The 24,871-nt window shown below is 46.3% G+C and overlaps 2 protein-coding genes across 7 annotated transcripts in view; both read left to right on the top strand.

Annotated features, from left to right (window-relative positions):
* The first annotated feature begins 1,843 nt into the window (after positions 1-1,843).
* MRPS15 (mitochondrial ribosomal protein S15) lies at positions 1,844-10,076 on the top strand. Its single transcript, XM_012439407.2, has 8 exons — positions 1,844-2,083; positions 2,375-2,416; positions 4,043-4,118; positions 4,897-4,945; positions 5,428-5,512; positions 7,871-7,929; positions 9,508-9,699; positions 9,921-10,076. Exons 1-8 carry the CDS (start codon positions 1,954-1,956, stop codon positions 10,056-10,058), a joined length of 771 nt encoding a protein of 256 aa, XP_012294830.1. The 5' UTR covers positions 1,844-1,953; the 3' UTR covers positions 10,059-10,076.
* A 4,818-nt stretch (positions 10,077-14,894) lies between these two features.
* Positions 14,895-24,871, top strand: part of OSCP1 (organic solute carrier partner 1) — a 31,520-nt gene continuing 21,543 nt past the window's right edge. For 4 of the 6 annotated variants that reach the window (XM_012439455.2, XM_012439427.2, XM_012439462.2 and 1 more), the window contains exons 1-2: positions 14,895-15,095; positions 21,859-21,888. In XM_012439455.2, coding sequence (XP_012294878.1) covers positions 14,984-15,095; positions 21,859-21,888 — 142 coding nt within the window. In that variant the 5' untranslated portion in view covers positions 14,895-14,983. The remainder of the gene's footprint in view (positions 15,096-21,858; positions 21,889-24,871) is intronic. The other 2 variants (XM_012439447.2, XM_012439437.2) reach the window with 1 other exon arrangement.

Raw genomic sequence — 24,871 nt, 5'->3', positions numbered from 1 at the left:
CTCAGGATCTAGGCCCTGTGCAAATGACTCAGCTCAGTTCACACTCAGAGAGCTTCACTCTAGTGTTGGAGACTTGAAAACTGATCCTTAAGGCACAGTGACATGGGTTACATGGTGGGAGTGAGAGTGCAGTGGGACACAGTGAAGAGATCTTGGAAAAAAACTAACTCCTGTTGGGGAAATATAATCGAAAACAAAATCCCCTGCCAACCCAGAAAACCCCTCCACAAGGGTAAAAAAGAAAGTGTTATTATTGAATAAGCATTAAACCAGAATGTGATACACATCACAAGCAATCCACTAAAGAGACTTCAAAGACAGAAAAAAAATTACCCTTTTATATAGCCAAGTGAATACAACTTATTGTGTCCATTTTCTCAAGATAAACAATAACTGGTCCTCAATTAAGAGGACTTGGCGCACCTCACTCTAAATTTACCTAGTAAGTGGCAGCCACCTGCGTCTGCTAATTGCCTTTATCCAAAGGAAAAATCGATTTCCCCTATCTTAATGACAAGAGGTAGGTTGCAACTAAGAGCTAGGCACCAACTGAAGTTAGGCTCCTACCCTCCCACAGGAGCTGAGAGAGAGAGCATTATCCTCCTCAATTGTTACATTTCAAAGGGATAGCTCCCAGGTCCTAGAAAAAAACATTCCGGGGTTGTAAAACTGTTAAGAGGTTTATTTGCCTTTTACAAAGATTTACATTCATCGCAAAGCAGTAGAGAAGGTAGTCACAATTACAAGTTTTCTAAAGTAAATGCTCTCAGAAAAGCGAGGGAAAGAAGTCTTTTCCCCTGTTGCGCCATGGAAAATTAAATTTTCTTTTTCTTCTAATTTGTATTCATTCACCCTTACACCACTCATTTCACAAATAACATCACCATCAAGATTTACTAAATGCTCTGGGAGAATGCTTGTCAATGTGTGCATTCAACTTCCAGAGTAAAAAAATAAAATAAAATAAAATAAAAAAGATTTACTAAATGCGGGCCGGGCGCGGTGGCTCACGCCTGTAATCCCGGCACTTTAGGAGGCCAAGGCGGGTGGATCATGAGGTCCGGAGTTCAAGACCAGCCTGGCCAAGATGTTGAAACCCCCGTCCTTACTAAAAATACAAAAATCAGCCGGGCGCGGTGGCAGGCGCTACTAGGGAGGCTGAGGCAAGAGAATCGTTTGAACCCGCGGGGCGGAGGTTGCAGTGAGCCGAGATCGTGCCACTGCACTCCAGTCCTGGGTGACAAGAGTGAGACTCCGTCTCAAAAAAAAAATAAAACAAGATTTACTAAATGCTCAGTATATCAGGTGCTCTGCATACAACTGCCTCAGTTAATCCTCTCAACAACCTGAAAGAGAGATATTGTTATTACCATCCCTCCAGGGCCCACAAAGGTTAAGTGACTTGCCCACAAGATCACACGTTGAGTAAATGGCTGAGTTAGGATTCTAGACCCGGGCTGTGCGATTCCAAAATCAGCGACTTTAGTCTCCAGGCTACGAGGCTGCCAGAGATAAGGCTGAAACCTAGTAATAGTTCTTACAGGGCCCTATCCTTGACTTAGGGACTGAGGGGTGCGGTAAGGTATGGAGAGGGGATTGGGTTGGCGGTAAAAGGCTACCCCAGGCGCCGTGGAACTCCCAAAATAACCCCGACCCAAGACCAGAGAGTACTGAGAGATAAAGGACAGGTTGCACGCCCTCCAAAAAGCGGCATTTTAGAATTTATACAGCACCCCAGCACACAGTTAAACGTGGGTACACGACCACGCCCCGATCTCGCGCAGCTGGAACGTGCACCCACCAATCCATTCTCTCGGTCTTCGTCTGCTCCGGTATCGCAACTGCCTCGATTGGTCGAGCCTGGGCCAGCATGGCGGCGCCCATGAAACCCGGTCTGCGCCGCAAAGGGAACGGCGGCCGCGGCGCGGGCCCCCAGGGGGTTAAGAGGTCACCATGCTAAGGGCCGCGTGGAGGGTGCTGAGTTTGATTCGGACCCAGGCAGTCACTCAGGCCCCAGGCCCCGGGCTGCCGGGCTGTGGGAGCGCCAGGTTTCCTTCCAACCAGTTTGGCCTGCAGCCTCGAAGTGAGGAGCTGAGAAATGGGACTGCGGGCGTAGGGAAACAGGGTTCGGCGGAGATAGGGGACAAGGGAGCACAGGAATAGGGGACATGTAAGTGTCAGGATGAGGGAGAAAGGGTGGTGGTTGCGCTAGAGGTGAGACAAGGTGTGAGACACAAGGGGTAGGGAAGAAATGGGGCAGCGGTTAGGCCCAGAAGCGCATAGACCGTGGCGGACGGGTAATGCGAGGGGCACAGAAAAGAATTGAGGGTGGACTATTTAAGCAGATAGGCCTCAGCCCTCTCTCTTCTCTTAGGTCTCCTCCAGGCCACGCGCAGATATGTCATCCAGAAACCAGGTAGGAGTTCCTGGGGTGGGACTTGGGGCGGAAGAACGACCTCCTGTAAGGCTTAGGGTGGGTAGGGGCACCGATGTGGCGAGTTAGACCCACTAGATGGGGTAAGCCAGAGGTCCTGAGCAGAAGACCCCACGTCCACCTTACACAAGACCCTAGGCCTGCAGCCTGTATGGGGAGAGAGGGGTGTGAAGGGCGGGAGCAGGAGCTTTACAGATGAATGAGTGAAAATGAACTTGCTAGAGGGAGTGCATGCATGGCTGGCATCACCCAGGCTCTACCTAGAGTGTGGCATTTTTTGTCTGCACTTCTGAGATGCAGGATGTAGTTTCCCATTGCAAGTCAGTACCCGTAGTAATTCAGATCCCTCTTATTAGGTAAATGCTATGGGGCGAGGTACTTCCTGTTTCTGATTGTTATTTCTAAAGTGAATGTGAAAGTATCATTTGCAAGGAGGATTCAGCGATAACACATGAAAAGCATCCTTAGCACTATGCTCAGTTAAATATATTAGTAATATATATTAGAATTTATTGTCTGGGCCAGACTCAGTGGCTTATGCCTGTAATCCCAACACTTTGGGAGGCCGAGGCAGGCAGATCACTTGAATTCAGGGGTTCGAGACCAGCCTGGCCAACATGGTAAAACCCTGTCTCTACTAAAAATACAAAAAAAATTAGCCAGCTGTGGTACGCACGCCTGTAATCCCAGCTACTCAGAAGGCTGAGGCAGGAGAATCACTTGAACCTGAGAGACAGAGGTTGCAGTGAGCCGAGATCGTGCCACTGCACTCCAGCCTAGGTGACAGACCCAAGACTCCATCTCAAAAAAAAAAAATTATTGGCTGGACATGGCCCCAACACTTTGGGAGGCCAAGGCTGGAGGATCACTTGAGGCCAGGATCAAGACCAGCCTGGGAAACATAGCAAGACCCTGTCTCTACAAAAAATAAAGTAGGTAAAATTTATTGCTATTAATATATTTTAATAATTTTTTTCTGTCTCCCTATCAGAACCAACTTGAGCTGTTACAGACAGAAGAGGCCTGATAATGTTATTTGCATAGCAGGGTCTGACTGGAGAGGATAAATCCATCTACCCCTCTGCCTCTCCCTCACCTCCAAGGGACAGCACGGGTGCACACATCAAGACTGAGATTTTCCTGTGATCTCTACTTGGTGCTTACATTTCAGGCATCATACAGCTGGCTGCCTTTCCTCAACCCCCTTATTTCATTTATGCAGTCAGCCAGCAAGTGTTTGTTGAGTGCCTTGTCTAGGCTGAGCCATGGACTAGACTATGGTGGATTCTAAGGAGGTCAAACTCTGTCCTGTCCACAGGAGGATGCATCCTAGTGGAGGATCTGAGAACTGTAGAGCCAGATAGGGGTGTGAAAGGACAGGCACAGTGTAGGGTCTTGGGAAAAGCCATCAACTCCCAGTATGAAATATCAAATCAGGTGCCCCCAGAGTTTGCAGAGAAGAAACTGAGCCCAGAGATATCCAGTGCCTTGCTTGAGATCCTGGATGTCTCTTCCAGAGTTGGAGAGTGGGTGAGAAGAGCCAAGTCTGGGAGGATGAGTGGCAAGAGTTGATTCTGGGTGTTTTCTATCCCTATATTTACTTAACAGTCCAACCCAGGCAAGATGATGACCCGCCTCCTTCTACACTGCTCCAAGACTACCAGAATGTCCCTGGAATTGAGAAGTAAGCAGGAAGAAACCTAGTAGAGGAGTCAGGGGACCCTGGGAGGACTGTCGGGGAGTGGGGAAAGACAGTGGCTTTGAGACTTGGCTTGCTGTAGCTGAAGCTTGATATAGAAGGAGGCAGGGGCTCAGGTGTGGTGCAGATGGGTGGTCAGCAAGGCAGATGGTACTCCTGGAGCTCGGCTACTTGGAGGTTTTTTGTACTGTAGATGAAGACCCTGTACTACTAGATTCCAAGAAGCTAACATGCTTCACAGGTCTTTGTAGAAATCTCTCATCTCTTGTTCCTCACAAAAGTTCTATGGATCCATTTTATAGATTTTCAAGCTGCCCAGTGTGATACAGTTCTAAGGGGCAGAGGTAGAGTTGGAATCCAGGGCTGACTGACACCAAAGCCAGAGGCCCTCTGCTCAGCTCCTGTCCAGTGTGGTGGGAGCTGGTCAGTCCCTCCAGTCCTTCTCACTGTGCAATTTAACTTGAAATGTCTCAAAACAGATTGAACCATGTTCTAGCTAAAATGGAAATCCTCTCCTTGCCCTCCCTGTGATGAGACCAGAACACTCGAGCTGACAGCCCCAGTTTCTATAGTTTTCAGCCCAGCAAGCCAGATCCACACTGACTTTTAATCTCTGGGAAATGGCTCCCCACCTCCAGGGAGATTGATTTGCTGCAGAAGGAATTTTTCAATCATCTTTGCTTTTCAAACTAAAATAAAACTAGCATTGCTTCCCACTCCCCCTCCCCTCCATGTCTGTCTCATTGCTGTGGTTTTTCCACAGGGTTGATGATGTTGTGAAAAGACTCTTGTCTTTGGAAATGGCCAAAAAGGTGAGCATCCTCTGCCAAGCCTCAGCCTCCCGCAGTCTTCTCTGGGATTCCCTCCTACCCTGGTTAGCAACCCCTATCCCATGCTTCTCCAGTCACAGCACTTAGCCCACTGTCATTCTGTGTCTACTTGTCAAGATCCCTAGACAGAGCATCTTCATGGAAGGGACACTTTTGTTCCCCCGCCATACCCCTAGTACCTGACAAACAGGTGCTCAATGAATGAATGAATGAGCATGAATGAATGAGCAAGCTTTGGGAACATTCATGCAACAAGTCATTCCCCTGTCAGTGACTTTGGCTTTGGTCTCACCTGGATGTGGATAGCCATGTGGTTGGTCAAGGCCACAGTGAGCAGAGTAAAGTCAGGCCCTGAGCCTTATGTCCCTAGTTGCTGTAACTGTAGGCAGGGCCTTGGCGGGAGGAGGGCTAGTTCTTAGAGGGTGGCAGACTGCACAGATTTTCTCTGTCTCTGTCTTCAACAGAAGGAGAAGCTAAAAGTCATACAAGAACAGCTGATGAAAAAGATTGTTGAAAACCCTGAGGACACCAGATCCCTGGAGGCTCGAAGTTGGTTGGGGACCCTTGGGGAGTGGGGGTGCAGAGGAACCCTAGCTGGGACCTGATCTAGGGCTCTTGTCTACAAGCACACTCACATGTGGCTTGGGAAAGCGGGGGACATGAAGGACCTAGGGCAGTGAAAACTAGACTCTGTATCCCAGGCTCTGATGCTGGAGTCAGTGTCCAGTTGGGCCTTGTACCTCTGTGTGAGCTTGGGTAAGTCACCAACCCTCTCTTGGAGCCTCTGCTTCCTTGTGTGGAAATGGGGAAATAAGGGAGAGCAGGGCAGAGGTAATGTTACCCACCTCATGGCAGCATTGTGAGAGGCAGCTAGAGGATGTAAATACACCTTGGAAACTAAAGCTCACAATGTGTGATAATAATAGTAAGACTAACATTTACTGAACCCTCATGTGCCAGACAGACACCATGGTGCATTCCCAAGGGAATAATGTTCCTACTTTGGTTGGGGCTGGAACTGGCAGTGGTCCTCATTAGATGTGAGTGAAAAGTGCCACCACTTTCCCCTCTCTTTGGGTGCAGTTTCTTTTCATTGCCCACAAGAGCAAGCGAGGTAGACTAGCAGACCTCCCTGGGGTCTACACACTCTCTCCTTTGCCATTGGCCTTTATTACAGCCTCCTCCTCCTCTTCTACCCTCCTGCCTTCATTCTTTTCTTCTCCCTCTGCCAGGGATTAAAGTCTGCTGAGTTCATCTTAGATACTAAAACCCCATTGAGAACTGGACTCCAGGGTCCTCCATAGCCCCTTTTGAGAAGAAGAGTTTCAGCTTCCCTTGCCCTGCTGAAGCCCTGGGCTAGGGACCATCTCAGCCACAAAGGCCTGCTTATCTTTCCTCACCTGTTTCTGCATTATCACTACTGAAATCCCCAGGCTGGCAGGAATAAGTATCCTGGACTGGCAAGGTGGTTACTGGGATCCTCTTTTTTTTTTTTGAGACCAGTCTCACTCTGTCACCCAGGCTGGATTGCAGTGGCGGGCGTGACCATGGCTCACTACAGCCTTGACTTCCAGCGCTCCAGCAATTCTCCTACCTCAGGCTCCCAAGTAGCTGGGACAGGCATGCACCACCATGTCAGGCTAATTTTTGTATTTTTGGTAGAGACAGGAATTTGCCATATTGCCCAGGCTGATCTCAAACTCCTGAGCTCAGGCGATTCACCCACCTCAGCCTCCCAAAGTGCTGAGATTACAGGCATGAGCCACTGCGCCCAGCCCACAGGTGTCAATTCTGCCTTTCCGTTAATGCTGTTTCGTGAAGGCCAGCTGCTTCTAGCATAGTGTCTGTTTTAGAGAACCCCTCAGGAACCAAAGCCCATCTTTGTGTTATTCCACTCTACACCTGAGGTGGTGTGATAGAGCCATGTGGTCAGGGCCAGGGTTCTCACTGCACTTTGTGCCATGCTCCCAGAACTCAATATGTGTACTGGGAAGGGCCTGCTGCCGTGACAGCCTCTTCAGGGCTAGCTTCTGCTTTTGCCCCATCTTTGCAGTACAGGGGGGAATTAAATAAGAGGATGCCTAAAAGAAGGATATTCCAGATTCTTGAGAGACAAGTGGGAGCTGATAATTCTGAAAACTCATTAATCAAAGCATGGAGATAAAGGTGGCAGCAGGAAGAGGAGAGGCAAGGAGTAGACCCTTGACAGTTTTAGAATCTTACTTGTGCCAAAATACTTTACTACATTGGCTTGGACCTCTAGTACAGTGTTGAATTGTTGACCATGAAAACATTGTATCCTAGTCTAATTCCTGAATTGAATGGCTAGTCTTACCATTAAGAGTGCTATTTGTGGCTGGACACGATGGCTGAGGCCTGTAATCCCAGCACTTTGGGAGGCCAAGGCAGGCAGATCACTTGAGGTCAGGTGTTTGAGACCAGCCTGGCCAACATGGTGAAACCCCATTTCTACTAAAAAAAATTAGCAGGGCATGGTGGTGGGTGCCTGTAATCCCAGCTGCTTGGGAGGCTGAGGCAAGAGAATCTCCTGAACCTGGGAGATGGAGGTTGCAGTGAGCCGAGATCGTGCCATTGCACTCCAGCCTGGGCAACAGAGGGAGACTCCGTCTCAAAAAAAAAAAAAAAAAAAAATGCTATTTGCTATGATTTTTGGATGGTATCTTTATAATACTAAGGGATGCTGCTTCCTTGAATTTTGCTTTTTAAAGGAAAGATAATGTCTAAGATAAGCCTTTGAAATCCTAAAATTCAGAGTGCATTGGGATTTATAGAGAGCTGTACAGAGCATTGGTAATTGTTACTACTTGAATTCTTAAAACGTAACCCAGGCCTGGGCCCTTCCTTCCTCTGTGCCCAACTCTCATCCTCTGTGGTTTGTGGTTTCAGTTGTTGCCTTGACCATCAAGATCCGCAGTTATGAAGAACACATACAGAAACATCGAAAGGTAAACCCTGGGCGCCATTCACAGTTAAACAGCAGCAGCCTTGCGGAGAGGGGTCTGGGAGGGGAAGGGCTCTGGGTCCAGAGAAAGAGGCTTAGAAGCCAGTGGGCTACAGCACCAGAGTGCCCACCCCTCAGCTTCCATGGGAAACATGTTTCTCTCCTCCCGCCAGAGGACTTGGAGCCTTACAAGCCATGCTGAGTGTCACCAGGGGTTAAGAACACAAACTTTAGAGCATGATCACTGTGTCTGGCACATGCTGAGTGCTCAGTAAATATGTGTTGAATGCACGAATGGAGTCAGATTGCCCTGAGTTCAAATGCCAGCTCTGCCACTTACACTTAACTCGCTGTGTGATGTTAGGGAAGTTACAGGTCTCAGCCTCAGTTCTCTTTTCAGTAAGATAGAGATCACACGAATACCTGCTCACAGGATTGCAAGGATTATGTGAAATAATAACATCCAATGTGATGCATATAAAGTCTTCAGGCTCTGTGTCTCATTTGACTCTCATGACTATCTTTTTTGTTTGTTTGTTTTTGGTTTTGGGGGTTTTTTGAGACAGGTCTCACTTGTTGTCCAGGCCAGAGTGCAGTGGTGCAATCTCAGCTCACTGCATCCTCTGCCTCCCAGGTTCAAGTGATTCTCTTGACTCCACCTCCTGAGCAGCTGGGGCTACAGGCACATGCCACCACACCCAGCTAATTTTTGTATTTTTAGTAGAGACAGGATTTTACCATATTGGCCAGACTGGTCTCAAACTCCTGATCCCAAGTGCTCCACTTGTCTCCCAAAGTGCTGGGATTACAGGCGTGAGCCACCACACCTGACCTCATGACCATATTTCTTTCCCATCTTAATGAGGACTAATCTAATCATGGAGTGATTAGGTTATTCCTCAAGGCATACCACGGGGAAGTAATGTGTGGAGACCTTGAAACAAGGCAGTCTTGCTCCCGGGCCCTTATTCTTAACCATTATACCGTACCTCAGCAGTGTCTGGCACAGAGCTGCTGTAATTAGGCAAATGCTGTTATTTTTAATAAACACATGATGGTGAATATAGACTGGTCTAGCACCACGCCTGGCACCTGAGGTTAGTGTTCCCTGGAGCCTACTTCTTGGAGATCATGGTTTTGCTTATTTGGGGTGTGGAACAGCAGCCCCACTGCAGGGACCCCTCACAGGGCAGCAGCCAGATGTGGGTAGGCATTGCCAGGAAGAGCACAAGGCCTTCCCTCCTCTCTACCCCAGCTGACAGTTGGCTAAGCTGTGGAGAGTCTGAATGGGTGGTGTAAGAGAAAGAGCATGAGATTTGAAGTCAGACCAATAGATAGAGATTCAAGACCCAATCTCAGCACTCAGTCCTAAGGACCTTTTGTGAATCAGATAACATCTTTAAACCTTTATTTTCGCATCTGTAAAATGGGAATAACAATGACAATGCCTTTCTCAGAATTGCATTAATATTTGCATAAGATTATTGAGAAATTTCAATGAAGTGATAAAATGACCACCCTTTGTTGCTGTGAACAACAGTAACACTTATGTAATATTAAAAATAATGAGACTTTGTTACAGGACAAAGCCCACAAACGCTACCTGCTGATGAGCATCGACCAGAGGAAAAAGATGCTCAAAAACCTCCGTAACACCAACTATGATGTCTATGAGAAGGTATGCAAGGAGCTGGGGATTGAGTACACCTTCCCACCTCTGTATTACCGAAGAGCCCACCGCCGATTCGTGACCAAGAAGGCTCTGTGCATTCGGGTACGAGTCAGAATTGCTGCTTTGCTTGGCCCCCCTGAGGGACTGGGATGGAGGAAGAAGGGAGGGGGCCCTGGAATGGATCCAAGGAGATCACAGGCCACCAACCCCATGGAGAAAGGCTGGGGTTACCATCTGAGGGAGATAGTTCCCACCCCACCTGTTCCAAGTCTTAGATTTTGCATAGGATCATGAGATCTTTTGCTGCCCCTTTTTACCCCCAGGTTTTCCAGGAGACTCAAAAGCTGAAGAAGCAAAAAAGAGCTTTAAAGGCTGCAGCAGCAGCCCAAAAACAAGCAAAGGAAAGGAAACCAGATAGCCCTGCCAAAGCCGAACCAGAGATACTTGGAGACAACCAATAAATTCTGTTCAATCATTGCTTTCTGTCTTGAAGAATGATAGGAGAGACAATGGGGCTCTTTTTTGTCTGAGGAGGAGGAGAAATTTATTCTTTGATTCAGCTCTGGGATCCCAGAGTTGTGTGAGGCAGAATCCCTGCCCTCACGCACCAGGGGACACACACTCATGACACACCTCCCACACACTCATACAATTACCTGTCATCCAGGTCATATGTTTCAGTGGAGGCAAGACAGAGTACGTGACAGCACAGTGGAAGTGTGGCTGTATGGGTGAAAAGAACAGCTGTAAGAGATGCCTTCCAGACTGGGCCCTAAAGGATAAGTAGGAGTTCACTGGATAGAGATGGGAAGAGAAAGGCTCCTGGGCAGAAGGAATTGCAAGTACAAAGGCGAAGTCTAGAGAGAGAGGCATGCTGTATTCAGAGACTGGGGAGAATAAAAAATAAAGCTTGAAAAGCTGAAGCTGAGGTGTGAGAGGCTTTATATGCTAGACTGAGAAGATTGTACCCTGTCCACTAGGGAGTGGGGAGACAAAGTTTTGAAACTGAAAGAATGGCTGGGCACGGTGGCTCATGCCTGTAATCCTAGCACTTTGGGAGGCCAAGGTAGGCAGATCACGAGATCAAGGGATTGAGACCATCCTGGCCAACATGGTGAAACCCCGTCTCTACTAAAAATACGAAAATAAGCTAGGCATGGTGGCACGCACCTATAGTCCCAGCTACTCAGGAGACTGAGTACTCAGGAGAATTGCTTGAACCCGGGAGACGGAGGTTGCAGTGAGCCGAGATCACACCACTGCACTCCAGCCTCACACCTGGCGACAGAGCAAGATGCTGTCTCAAAAAAAAAGAAAAAAAACTAACTGAAGGAGTGATGATAATAACAGGTCTGTGTTTTAGATAGTTAAGCAACAGCTGTGTGGAAGGTAGATGGGAGGAGGAGAGATCAGAGCAGTGTATTGTGGGTGGGGGATACTGGCATTCACATAGAGAATCTGATCAAAACTACAAGTCCTACCCCCAGGAACCTGTACATACACAAAGCATTGCTTATAAATTCTAAAAAGTTGTGGATACCCGCTTCCCCATAAAGCCCATCCATTTACACCAGGTTAAGTACCAACGCCTTGAAGTCTGAGCATGCTTGGTATGTTTGAAGAACCCAAGGAAGACTGTGTCTAAAACAGAGCAAAGAGAATAGTGAGAAGATAGGAGGTCAGAAAGGTAGGCAAATACCAGGTGATATAGAGCTTTCTGGGTATTTTAGTCTGCTCAGCCTGCCATAACAAAATACCATAGATTAGGTGACTTAGGATTTTTATTGTGAGTTCATTTTTTCAGTTCTGGAGGCTGGGGATTCCAAGATCAAAGTACCAGCCAATTCAATTTCAGGTGAGGACTCTTCCTAGCTTGGAAAGGCCACCTTCTCAATGTCATTACATGGCCTTTCCCTCCTTCCATGCACTGGGGAAAGATCACGCTCTCTTATAAGGCCCCTAATCCCATCATGAGGACTGTACTCATGACCTTATCTAATCCTAGTTACCTCTGAGAAGCCCCATCTCTAAATAACGTAACACTGGAGTTAGGGCTTCAGCATATGAATTTGGGGGGACACATTCAGCCCATAACACTGCAGAAATACGTTGGACTTCACTAAGAGAAGGGAAGCCACTGAGGAAAGTCAAAAAGGGAGAAAGGCATATTAAAGTGCTAGCCAAAGAGCAACTAGAAGTTTAGATCTAGGACTCAGTAGAGGGGTCTGGACTAGAGAGGTTTACAAGTTGAACCCATGGGTGTAAATGAAACTGCCCAGGAACAGAGTGTACAAGAAAAAATGGGCCAGGCACAGTGGCTCATGCCTATAATCCCAGCACTTTGGGAGGCCAAGGCGGGTAGATCACGAGGTTAGGAGTTCAAGACCAGCCTGGCCAAGATGATGAAACCCCATCTCTACCAAAAATAGAAAAATGTGGTAGGCTCCTGTAATTCCAGCTACTCAGGAGGCTGAGGCAGGAGAATCGCGTGAACCCAGGCTGCAGAGGTTACAGTGAGCCGAAATCATGCCACTGCACTCCAGCCTGGGTGACAGAGTGAGACTCCATCTCAAAGCAAAAGGGCTACATCTGGATAAGAAGGATGATCCCTGAGAGCTTAGCCTGAGTCAGAAGGAGCAGCTGAGCTGGAGGAGGTGATGGAGAGGTAGAACAGAGAGCCTAGGAGTGCAGAAATGAGAAGCTCAGAACTAAAGATGAACTACTCAGATAACACTTCCAGGAATCGTAGGGAAGGCCACGGCTAATTGGAGGTACTGTGTCAGAGGGCCAGGTGCCAACAGTTAAGGGGGCTAGCCCAGGGGAAGGAAAGAAAAAGGAACACATTTTAATGGATCAGGCCCTACTGCAAAGGCATTTGTGTGTTTTGGTTTGGTTGCTTTTTTTTAGAGACAGGATCTTGCTCTGTAGCCCCAGCTGGAGTGCAGTTCACTAACTTCAAATTCCTGGGCTCAAGCAATCCTCCTACCTCTGCCTCCTAAGTAGCTAGGACTATATAGGACTATATTAAGCCACTGTGCCCAGTTAATTTTTTTATTTGTTGTGGACATACAGTCTCACTGTTGCCCAGGTTTCTCAAACTCCTGGCCTCAAGCAATCCTTGGCCTCCCAAATGCCTTGGCCTCCCAGAGCACTGGGATTACAGGCCTGAGCCACTGCATCCAGCCAAAAGGCATTGTTTTAAGTGCTACCTTAGGGACATAATCTAATATTCACAGCGACCTTTACTCCACACATTGGCTAATTATCCTCATTTTAGCCAGAAGAGATGAGAGAGCCCTGAGCCATGAGAGAACTGAGACTCAGAGAGGTGAGGTAACTTGTCCAAATTCATATAGCTGGGAAGAGAAAGGTCTAGGATTCAAAGCTGACTCTGTCTTGACTCAGAACTCATGTCCTGTTCACTATATCACACTGCTTAGGGACCAAGAAAAAGGTCTGAGAAGCTAAAGGAAGAGTCTACACTATAGCAAACTCAAAAGCTTTTAGGAGCCAGGCAGGCAACAAAAATGCATGAAGGCCTAACATGAAGTAATGATGCTAAAACTAGACAGAGTTTTTGCTCTGTTCCCCAGGCTGGAGTACAGTGTTGCAATCTCAGCTCACTGCAACCTCCCTGTCCCAGGTTCAAGCAATTATCCTGCCTCAGCCTCTGGAGTAGCTTGGATCACAGGTGTGAGCTACCACACCCGGCTAATTTTTTTGTATTTTTAGTAGAGACGGGGTTTCACCATGCCGGCCAGGCTGGTCTTGAACTCCTGACCTCAACTGATCCGCCCGCCTCAGCCTCCCAAACTGCTGGGATTACAGGTGTGAGCCACTGCGCCTGGCCTGTATTACCTTTTAAAACAGAGCATAGAGCAGGCAAAATAACAAAATTAAACAAAGCCTTGGGCCACCAGTAGTGGGATACTGTATAATCCTAATGCTGAGGTATCAGTTAATGAAAGGACTAAGAAGTATTCATGGTGAAGCAGTTTCAGTGGGGTTCAGGGAGCATAATACCAGTTGCAATGAGGTAGGGAGTGAGGATATTAAGGAAGTTCCAGTTGTGAGTGTTGTCAACTTGTTTAAAACACTTCACTGGAAGGATAGGAAGGAAAACAGACTAGCGGGAATATGAGATGGAAGGAGAATATTAATATGGGAAGGACTTGAGCTTAGTTATGTCAGGGCAACACTTTCCAGTGGTGTGGTTATGAGGAAGAGGCAGCCTGCTAATGAGTTCAACTGGACAGCAGAGAGGAGGTAGCCAGGTGTAGGAGACAGCTCTAAAAAGGTAGTTGGTGGGGCCTTTAATCCCAACGACTAAGGAGTCTGAGGCAGGACAATCACTTGAGGCCAGGAGTTGTAGGCTGCATTAAGCCATGATGTTGGGAGTTCAAGACCAGCCAGACCAACAAGGAGAAGCACTGTTGCTACTAAAAATACAAAAAACTAGCCGTGGTGGCGCATGCCTGCAATCCCAGCTACTTGGGAGGCTGAGGCAGGAGAATTGTTTGAACCCTGGAGCCAGAAGTTGCAGTGAGCCGAGATCGCACCACTGCACTCCAGCCTGGGCGACAAGAGCGAAACTGCGTCTCAAAAAAAACAAAAACAAAAAAAAAAAGAAAGAAAAGAAAAGAAAAAAAGGGGAAAAAATGGTTGGGAGGCCTTCGGAACAGCGTTGAGGAGGGAACTTCCCGGAGTCCCCAGCGCACAACCTCTGGGAGCTGAACACACCGGGACGGGCCTGGGTTGCAAACGACTCAGAACTTCTGATCCTTGCCCCGTCTAAAAGAAGTCAGTTACCATTTTTATTGAGTGCTTTCAGGGCGTTTCCATGATCTCACTGACTCCTTTCAGCCGTCCTGTGATGAGTGCCAGCTCCATGTTACATAAGAGGAAGCCAAGGCTCAAAGCCTGCCCGACGTCACACGGCAAAAAATCACGAGCCGTGATTCCAACCCAAGTCCGAGCCTGCTCTAAAGCTGTTCTGCCTGGGCTTTCCTCTCTCATAGGCACCTGAGGCCCCGCGCCAGCGCCGGGGTCCTGAGCTCCAGGCTGGCTGTGTCAAGGCCACCCGCAGACACTGGCCCGTCCCTCGCCCTTACGAGGGAGGAACTAGACTCAAAAGCACACCTCCTCAACTGCGGCCAACGTCGCGCCAGCATCCGGCTCGGAACAGTCCCTCCGGAACACTCCGCCACTCAGACCAATTAGCGCCCGTTCTCAGGGCACTTCCCACCAAACCGCCTTCTGATTGGCTTCCTTTTCCCGTCGCGGCGTTGCCCTAGCAACCAGACTACTGGGACGCGGCGGCCTGGCCTTTAGGACGCTGACCGCTGAACCCTGGGGCTGTTCGCCAGCCCAGCTCGCTTCCAGCACCATGTCGGTGCGGACGCTACCGCTGCTCTTCTTGAACTTGGGCGGGGAGATGCTTTATATCCTGGACCAACGGCTGCGGGCCCAGAACATCCCGGGAGACAAGGCCCGCAAAGGTGAGAGGCCCCCGGCCCACTCAGCCAGACCCGCAACCCGCAGCCCGGCCCTCTCACCATCGCCCTAACACCCACAGCCAGACCCGCACCTCTACACATTTCACTCTTATAACCAGGGACCTTTCTTACAAGACACAAACCCCATCCAGTTGGAGCCCCTCAGGAGTCAAATCCCCCAAAAGCTTTTTTCGCAGCAGAGGAATTTAATACTCCCAGTGGACCTTAGGGTGCCTCATCTCCCTAATTTCCCCATCTCTTCAAATGCGAGAGGTGATTTCCCAATCTCTTTTATCAATCAGTCCTTTCCAAATGTACGAGTCCCAGCTGCCCACCATCTGGCATCATACCCCTTGCTAGTCCAAACACATCCTCTTTACCCCCAAGGAAGAGGTTCTGATTTGTTTTTTGTTTTGTTTTGTTTTTTTGAGACAGAGTCTCACTCTGTCACCCAGGCTGGAGTGTCGTGGCACGATCTCAGCTAACGGGGCAACCTCCGCCTCCTAGGTTCCAGCGATTTTCGTGCCTCAGCCTCCCAAGTAGCTGGGATTACAGGCATGCACCACCACGCCCGGCTACTTTTTGTATTTTTAGTAGAAATGGGGTGTCGTCATGTTTCCCAGGCCAGTCTTGAATTCCTGGCCTCAAGTGATCTGCCCGACTTGGCCGCCCAAAGTGTTGGGATCACAGGCGTGAGCCACCATGCTGGGTCCAGGTTCTGATTCTTCATTCCTTTATGGTAATATCTTTCCACATAAGCTGGAGATTGGTCTTACTCATGTCAGAAGCTATTTCTAGAAATTTGGAGTTCTAAAATAATATAACTAAATACGAAAAAGTGAGAAAGTTATAAATCTTTCTCCTCACAAGTATTGGAGGGGAATACAATTGTGAAAATAATTATATGAGAGCTTTGAAAATGCAAAATCTGGGCTGGGCGCAGTGGCTCACACCTGTAATCCCAGCACTTTGGGAGGTCAAGGCAGGCGGATCATGAGGTCAGGAGTTTGAGACCAGCCTGGCCAATATGGTGAAACCCCATCTCTACTAAAAATACAAAAATTAGCTGGGCATGGTGGTGCACACCTGTAATCCCAGCTACTCAAGAGGCTGAGGCAGGAGAATTGCTTGAACCTGGGAGGCAGAGGTTGCAGTGAGCCGAGATCGTTCCATTGCACTCCAGCCTGGGCAACAGAGCAAGAGTCCATCTCAAAAAAAAAAAAAAGAAAGAAAGAAAATGCAAAATCTGGCTCCCATGGACACCACACTAATCCCCAGAAAAATGATGACTCAGAACACTCTGCCACTCTGTTCCTTTTCCTTTTTTCCTTCCGTCTCAGCAAAAACTGCTTATACCAAATTTCCTAGATTAAGTATGAAGGAAATATTATATTTCAAAGCAAAGGAGGAAAAGTTGAAAAGGCAATTGACATGGCCACCCACCAATTAGAACATTCTCTCCACTAATCTTTTTTTTTTTTTTTTCTGAGATGGAGTTTCACTCTTGTTGCCCAGGTTGGAGTGCAGTGGCACGATCTTGGCTCACTGCAACCTCCGCCTCCCAGGTTCAAGCAATTCTCCTGCCTCAGCCTCCCAAGTAGCTGGGATTACAGGCATGCACCACCACACCTGGCTAATTTTATGATTCCAGTAGAGATGGGGTTTCACCATGTTGGACAGACTGATTTCAAACTTCTGACCTCAGGTGATCCACCCACCTCAGCCTCCCAAAGTACTGGGATTACAGGTGTGAGCCACTGCGCCCGGCCCTCCATTAATCTTTGTATGCTCAATTAAAAATTGAGCATACATATTCAGATGCTAAGCATACATATTCAGATATTAACTATTGTGTGTATGTAACTGAGTCCAAGTTCGTGCATAAAGAGCTAAAAAGGACTCCCTATAGCATACCCCCTCCATTCATTCTGCACATTGTGGCCAGTGAGCTTTCTAAAATGCTTATCTGTCCATACTTGCCCCTGCCTAAGGGGGCAAGTCACCTTTTGTCACCTTTCCACTGCCATCTGGGTTAAGACCAATTCCTGCACAGGACATTTCAAGGCCCTTCCTGATCTGATCTCTGTCTTCCTCTGCAGTCCCATCTTCCACCACTGCCTGCCTTCTATTTCCCAATAATACCAAACTGCTTGTAGATCTCCACTTAAACCGTGTTTGTTCATGTTTCCATGCTAGTAATTCCCATCCCTACATTCTTCCCCTTCAATCCTACATTATTCAGCTTAAGAATTATCTCCTTCAGGAAGCCTTCCCATATGCAGAAAGGGCCTGCACATGCTCTCATAGCACCCTGTGCTCCCATAGCACCCCATGCCTGCCTCTCGCTACCTTATCCCTGGCCATACTATACTGAAATGATCTGTGCATATGTCTGTCTCCCACTTGATTGTCTTACTCATCTTTATACTCCAACACCTACCATAATTCCTAGACCAGAATAAATTAGTGATCAGTAAATGTTTGTTGAGCTGATTATCTAAATTGGCAGTTTTATATAGCATTGTCATTTTTTCTTTGAGAGGATTCTGTTTTCCTTGGTGCCTGTGTGATCTGACTTCACTCAGGCTAGTGGCACCAATGAGGTAACATGCTGGCATCCTCAGACTGGTAGGTAGCCTGCATCTTGGAAGATAATGTCAATCGGCAATTAAGAACATACTTTCTGGAGGCTTACAGACCTGGGTCCCAATTCCAGCTTCACCATTTAACTAATTGCATGACCTTCAGGTGTAACCTCTATAAACCTGTTTTTCCATAAAATGGTAAATATATATATATACCTTAAAGCAAAGTTGTAAGGATTTAATGAAATAATGTATTTATTATGTTTAACAGAATGAGTAATAGGTATCTTTCAACAGGAGGTCTGGGCAAGGCCCTCTGAATACTAGGGGACAGCTTTACCTTTAGGAGTTACAGCCTTTATTCTGGTTTTGCTAAATATGGTTTTAGGGAGTTTCAGCCATCTTTAGTAATTTACATTAGCACACTCATTCATTCCACAGTTTTTGATACAATGTCAAACACTATGTGAGGTACTAGATAGAGCCTGATGCAGCCCTTCTAGACGTTCACTGGAGGTAGGGCTATTGATCAGTCTACTCCAGTCACTGACTAAATGACAACAATCAACAATAAAATGATGAAAAATTAAGCACTTACTTTGTACCGAGGACTCCTCTTAAACACCTTTATCCTCCCAACTATTGTAATCCATAGGTAATATTACTATCCCCATTTTACAGATGGAGAAACTAAGACTAATTTGCTCAGAGTTACATGGGTGGTAAGAGGAAAAGTAAAGGATTTGAGCCCAGGACATCAGGCTCCAAAGCTCGTACTCAGCCAGTGTCCCCTAAACCACTATACTCTGCTGCCATACCTCGGGAACGATATCAGAAGCTTTGTGGGGGTTGGTAGGTCAGGAGGAGAGGGAGGAGTTTGAAAAATATATACCCAATATACTCACTGATTTTATCAAAGAAATGACAGAAAGTAGTTGGCTGATGGAGATTTGTAGAAGATAGTGTGAGATAGGGTAGAGAGCATAGGATTCAAAGAGCTGAGAAACACTCCTCTTCCACCAATTCCACCATTTTGAGTTGTGTGGCTGCTGGAGCAGGAGCCCCTGTAACAGATCCCTGTACACAGGAGCCTGTAAAACACTAGACTTGGTAAACTAGTCCTCTTCGAAGCTTTGAATGGAAATCATATTTCTTCTAGATGTTTTCATGATCTTATCCAACTAATTGGTCTCCTGGAGGCCATCCCTGTTCCCGCAAGGCCAAGGCAGATGTTGCAGCTTCCCCCCACAGCACAGCCTCTAATTTAACATTCAACAGAAAGGAAGTGCTCGCTCTATGGGGCAACTATCGAGTGTTGCATATTGAATGTTGTCTCCTGTTTTAAGCAATAGCGAGAATAATAAAAGCTACCTTTGCCTCTTAAAAATATTTACAAATAAGACCTTTTTTTTTTTTTCTTTTGAGACAGAGTCTCATTCTGTTGCCAGGCTGGAGAGCACTGGCATGATCTCGGCTCACTGCAATCTCTGCCTCCTGGGTTCAAGCAATTCCCCTGCCTCAGCATCCCGAGTAGCTGGGACTACAGGCACACACTACCATGCCTGGCTGATTTTTTGCATTTTAGTAGAGACGGTGTTTCACCATGTTGGCTGGGATGGTCTCAATCTCTTGACCTCGTGCTCCGCTTGCCTCAGCCCCCCCAAAGTGCTGGGATGACAGGAGTGAGCCACCACGCCCGGCCCAAGACCTTATTATATTTTGCTTACATTCCTCATTTTACAGGAGCGGAAACTGAGGCATGTGGCCACAAAGTGATTTTTCCAAGACATGCCAATCACAGTGTAGTATGAGCAAGCAAAGGGCAGTGAGACTCTGTTTTTATTTTTCTAGTTTCAGTTTAACGACTAGCTCTGAATAGCCTTGGGCCTGCCCCTACTCAAAAGAGAACTAAAGTGGAGTTGTCACAAATAAGTCATCCTGAGAAATAATAGAAAAATAGGGTGTTTCTCTTCCCTGGATTCTCAGGAGGAAAGGAGTGGGGAGCACACAGCACTACAGAGACCCCTGCTGGCGCTCAGCCTGCTTGCCTTCAGGAGCATCTGCCAGTTCCATTTTATCAGTGAGAGTCACTGTCCTTTAGAGCTGACCCCCTTGCAGCACCACTATTCCCAAATACACCTGCATGGGGATTAAAACTCCACCTCCCTGAATTCCCAGAAGTGTATCATACTAGATCACCAGTTAAATAAATGCCGCAGAGGCCAGGCCCAGTGGCTCATGCCTATAATCCCAGCACTTTGGGACACTGAGGCGGACGGATCACCTGAGGTCAGGAGTTCAAGACCAGCCTGGACAATGTGGTGAAAACCCATCTCTACAAAAAATACAAAAATTACCAAGGTGTGGTGACACATGCCTGTAATTCCAGCTACCCAGGAGACTGAGGCAGGAGAATCACTTGAACCTGGGAGGCAGAGGTTGCAGTGAGCCAAGATCCTGCCACTGCACTCCAGCCTGGGCGACAGCCTGGAGGCTCTGCCTCAAAATAAATAAACAAATAAAAAATAAATGCCACAGAAAGATAGATGTGGACATTGTACCAAAGAAAACAGTATATGCCAAACTCTTGGTGCTGCTCTCTCAGTATTTTCTTTTCAAAAGCCCATTACTCTTGATGGGGGAAGATGATGAATTTTCCCAGAGGAATGTGACCTTGCAATGGAAACCCTTTGCAGCTGGTTAGGACATGGCACCGGGCATGCTCTCACACTGCTCTGTTGGGAGCTGTTGGTATTAATGCATTGAAGCCATGTATATGCTTTAATTATAACTTCAGAAATCACCCCTAGTGCCACAATCTAGTGGCAAATATTTCCAAAAGAAACTATTAATTACAAAGGTTTTGGGGGGATTTTTTGTTTTTTGAGACAGAGTGTGGCTCTGTCACCCAGGCTGGAGTACAGTGGCGCAATTTCCACTCACTGCAACCTTCACCTCTTGGGTTCAAGAGATTCTCCTGCTTTAGTTTCCCTAGTAGCTGTGACTACAGGTGCACACCTCCACACCCAGCTAATTTTTGTATTTTTTGGTAGAAATGGAGTTTCACCATGTTGGCCAGGCTGGTCTCAAACTCCTGACCTCCAGTGATCTGCCTGCCTCGGCCTCCCAGAGTTCTGGGATTACAGGCATGAGCCACTGTGCCTGGCCAAAATGTTTTAAAATACAGATATGTATAGAACTTTTTTATCTGGGGTGGTTTTTCTAGATTGAAATCTCTGCAAAAAATGAAGAAAAGGAAAAAAGTCATCTTTCATCCTTTATGGGTGTTATCTAATGTCCCTCAGTAGAGGAAGCAGAACTTGAAGGGAAGCCAGCTAAGCATTTGATGTGTGTTATGCCTTTATCCCCACAATAGGCCTGTGAGGTAGGTGCTATTATGATCCCTGTTTTACAAATGAAACTGAGATTAAACAGGTTGCTTGAAGTTTATATAGCTAGTAAGTAGAACCAGGTTTCAACCCACAGAGTCTTGACTCTCACCGATTTCTCTAGCCAACTGCATTTTTCCTTATTTGGTCTCCTCTTGGGATCTCCCGGACTGCCTTTGTCCTCAGCAGCTTTCTTTATAGTGGTGCTATCATTATTCCTTTCTTTTTACATGGAAATCATGCATCTATATATATATAAAGTAAAACAGAAACAAACGCTGACATGTTTTCCTTTTAATTCACATTTCAAGTTTTCTAATTTGAGCAGTTCCATCTGTACTCTACAAAGGGAAATCTTACATTAATAAAGAAAAAAACTCAGATTGTACACAAAGAAACTTTTTTCTCTGCCTGTTCTTGGAATTATTCTTCCTCATGGAGGCTAGCATCTTTAAAAGCCTACTGCTGAATGATATGTTTTCTCATAGCATTAGAGAGCACGATTTCTTGAGCCTTTCAAGATGAACCACAGGATAGCTAATCCTCCTCAGTTTACGCTTTTAGCCCACTCCCTATAAGACATAGCCTTTCTTGAGCTTTTTTGAAGTAGGTTGTTTATTCATCATCCTTTTAAAGGTTTCAAATAGAAGGCAGTGTGTTCACGTTAGACATTAAATACAAACGTGAAAAGTTTCATAGATAAGATCATTGAAATTGGTATGTTTAAAGCCTCCTTGAAAATAACGTTCTTGCTTCATGAACTGGTGTTTTCTCTTTATATGCTTCATGTAGATGAATGGACAGAGGTGGACAGAAAACGAGGTATGCTATCTCTGGGCTGCATGTGTTCAGTCTGCATCCACAGGTTCACTCAGGCCTTTATCAGCAGGGTTTAAGGTGGGACCACTCGAAATAGTTCAAAGTAAGAAAACAGGCATGAGTTTGTATTTAACATTTGAATCTTGTATTTAAGAGGAATAAATACAGCATGTAAGATGACAACTAAGCAAACTGACCAAAAAGCCACATTATACCTAAGGGATCTGTCTCCTTTTCTCAGTTCCAAGCTTTGTAGGGACAGCTAGGGCAATAGCTATACTTTGGGGCGTGTCATCCTATTTGGTAGTCCTTAAAACAACTTTGTTAAAGTGTCATGTAACCAAAGAATTGTGCTTCAACATGAGTGACCCTCCCAGAGCCATTCTCCTAAGCACACAGAGCAACCAAGAAAAATGGAAGCATGTAACTGCATGGCTGCCAGGACTGTGGACAGAAGGCATGACATCGTGCATGCAGTGTGGCATCATCATGCGAAAACTTCAGTTTCCCCTTACCTACTACAAGCAGCAAACCTGAAAAAGTTGTCAACTCCTCAGAATAAAGCCTTAGACTTTCTCAGCCTTTAAATATCTCAGGTACCTTCTGTCATTTGACATTTGGGTGTGGTTTGTGCCCATCATCAGCCATACTCTTCAATATTTTAAATGCTCTCACCACACCCAGTATGCTGAGAAGATAGCCCATATAATATTTAAGAGGCTGGGCACAGTGGCTCATGCCTATAATCCCAGCATTTTGGGAAGTGGAGGCAGGAGGATCACTTGAGGTCAGGAGTTCGAGACCAGCCTGGCCAACATGGTAAAAACTGTCTCTACTAAAAATACAAAAATTAGCTAGGCATGGTGATGGGCACTTATAATCCCAGTTACTTGAGAGGCTGAGGCAGGAGAATCGCTTGAACATGGGAGGTGAAGGTTGCAGTGAGCTGAGATCATGGCACTGCACTCTAGCCTGGGTGACAGCAAGATTCCGCTTCAAAAATAGTAATATTTGAGAGCACAGGCATTAAAATCAAACAGATTTCATTCTAATTTCGGGTCCGTCACTAGCTGTGTGACCTTGGACTTTATGATTCAGTTTTCCTCCTTAATAGAATGAGGATAATACAGAACTTGAGGATAAGTGGTCAGGGGGGAAAAAAAAGAATGAGGATAATAATTCAGAGTTGACTTGGAGTTTAAATGAGATAATGCATATAAAGTTCTAAGCCCAGTGCCTGGGACATAGAAAGGATTCACACATGGCAACTATTCAGGAAGGTTTCCTCTCTCTTAATTCGTGGCTCCAGATTTCTTATTTCCATTAACAAGTCAATTTAGAGCAGAGGTAATTGGTAAAAACTTGATTGCTTTCATCAAGATAATTACTTCATCAGACCAGGCTCGAAGAAAAGCCCAATTGAAGTGCTTGATACACTTTTATTATATTTCACAATCATCATTTGACACTTCTCCTTGAGCAATTTTTGACCTACCCCATGATGCATTGCAGAATTTCAGGTGTGAAGTGTGGATTTTTGAGGGCTTTTCATATATATAATTGAATAATTGAAATTTATTTTAACAGAAGAGTTCAAAAATAATGAACAGAAACTGACTTCATAATCTGAAACCAAGACTAGAGGCTTGCTGTGTTAAGAACCTAATTACCAACTTTCTGAAGCTCCAGTGAAAAAACCCTTCCCTCCCCTGCCTTAATCTCTTCCTGATCAAATCTGGCTCCTGGTATATTCCTGCCTCTTGAAAAGTATGCAGAACCCATTTGCATGCCAAAAACCAACACTTAGACTAACGGGTGGGTCTGATTAAAACTATTTCTTCAGGGATGTTAAGGTGAAGGGAAAAAATAACAAACAAATTAAATTTTTTTAAAAAACTGTTTCTCAGGTTTAACTAAAGATGATGTGCTGCTTCTCTAGGGCAAGGATAACATCTTTTTAATGCCTGTGGTGTTGATTTCAGTGTCTGGTACGTAATAGGTCTGCCTCAACCAAGGGCTGGGTTTTGCAAACTGTAAGACAAAAACATGTTAACGTGTGCCTCCATCTTCTTTCCAAAGAATGAAATGAGAAGAGGGGGCCCTAGGTGTCCTGGCCCAACCATTAAACTGCCATTTCCTCTTTGGGGACATTTGCACTCACTGCTCTACCCACAAGGACAGACCCTGCCATCCTCTTCCAGCAGGTGAACTGTCTGCAAGCTCTTGTGCCAGGAGCCATGGTGCTGCAAAGCTTCTTCACTTCCCAGGGCAAAGGCTTCATTTTGTTTTTTACTTTGCCCAAGTAGCTAACAATCACCTTAGGGTATTCTTCGTCCAGAACTGATTTATCTGGGTCTAAGCTATTTTCCTAGCTCCTAATAAGGGCTCAAAGACCCCAGAGTAATGACTCTGCACCTAGGTGAACTGTAGCTCTTTGTAAGCATTAACCTAATGAGAGTTGATGTGATGCTTTAACTTGAATTCTTCTTTGGCACTCCTCCCTGGCTTACATAAGTCTGTGGAAAATTCTTCACATTCCCTCTTTTGAGGACTTATGTGTGGCTTTTCAGTTGTGCCTGTTTCCTCGCAAATGCTACATTTTATGTAGGCTACGGTAAGGAAAAAGTTAGAAAACCCAGTTTATTGCAGGTTCTTTCTTATTGGTCAGGCATGAGGCAGACCTGAAAGAGTTCTGTGTCCCTCCGAGCTGTCCATGCTGGGGAAATGTTAGGGCACATCAAGGGCAAGCTGCGGTGGTTTGAAATTGTCAGATGTCAGGGATATCCTGTGTTGGTAATGGATTTGGTTCTTTCTCACTGAGTAATAGGAACAGTCTAGAGTAAAAGCTAAAGGTCAAATGTGAGTTTAGCGTTTCTGTAAGGAGCCACAGTCATTTCATTTGTGTCACTGGGGGGGGGGATGTATACCCTCTCCCCTCTCTCTGTAGCCCTTCCATTTAAGATTTAAGTACAGGGCCGGGCACAGT

Source organism: Aotus nancymaae, unplaced genomic scaffold (genome assembly GCF_030222135.1).
Source record: "Aotus nancymaae isolate 86718 unplaced genomic scaffold, 86718_ANA_hifiasm-v0.15.2.pri h1tg000053l, whole genome shotgun sequence".
Lineage (NCBI taxonomy): Eukaryota > Metazoa > Chordata > Mammalia > Primates > Aotidae > Aotus > Aotus nancymaae.
This window is presented reverse-complemented; position numbering and strand designations above follow the sequence as displayed.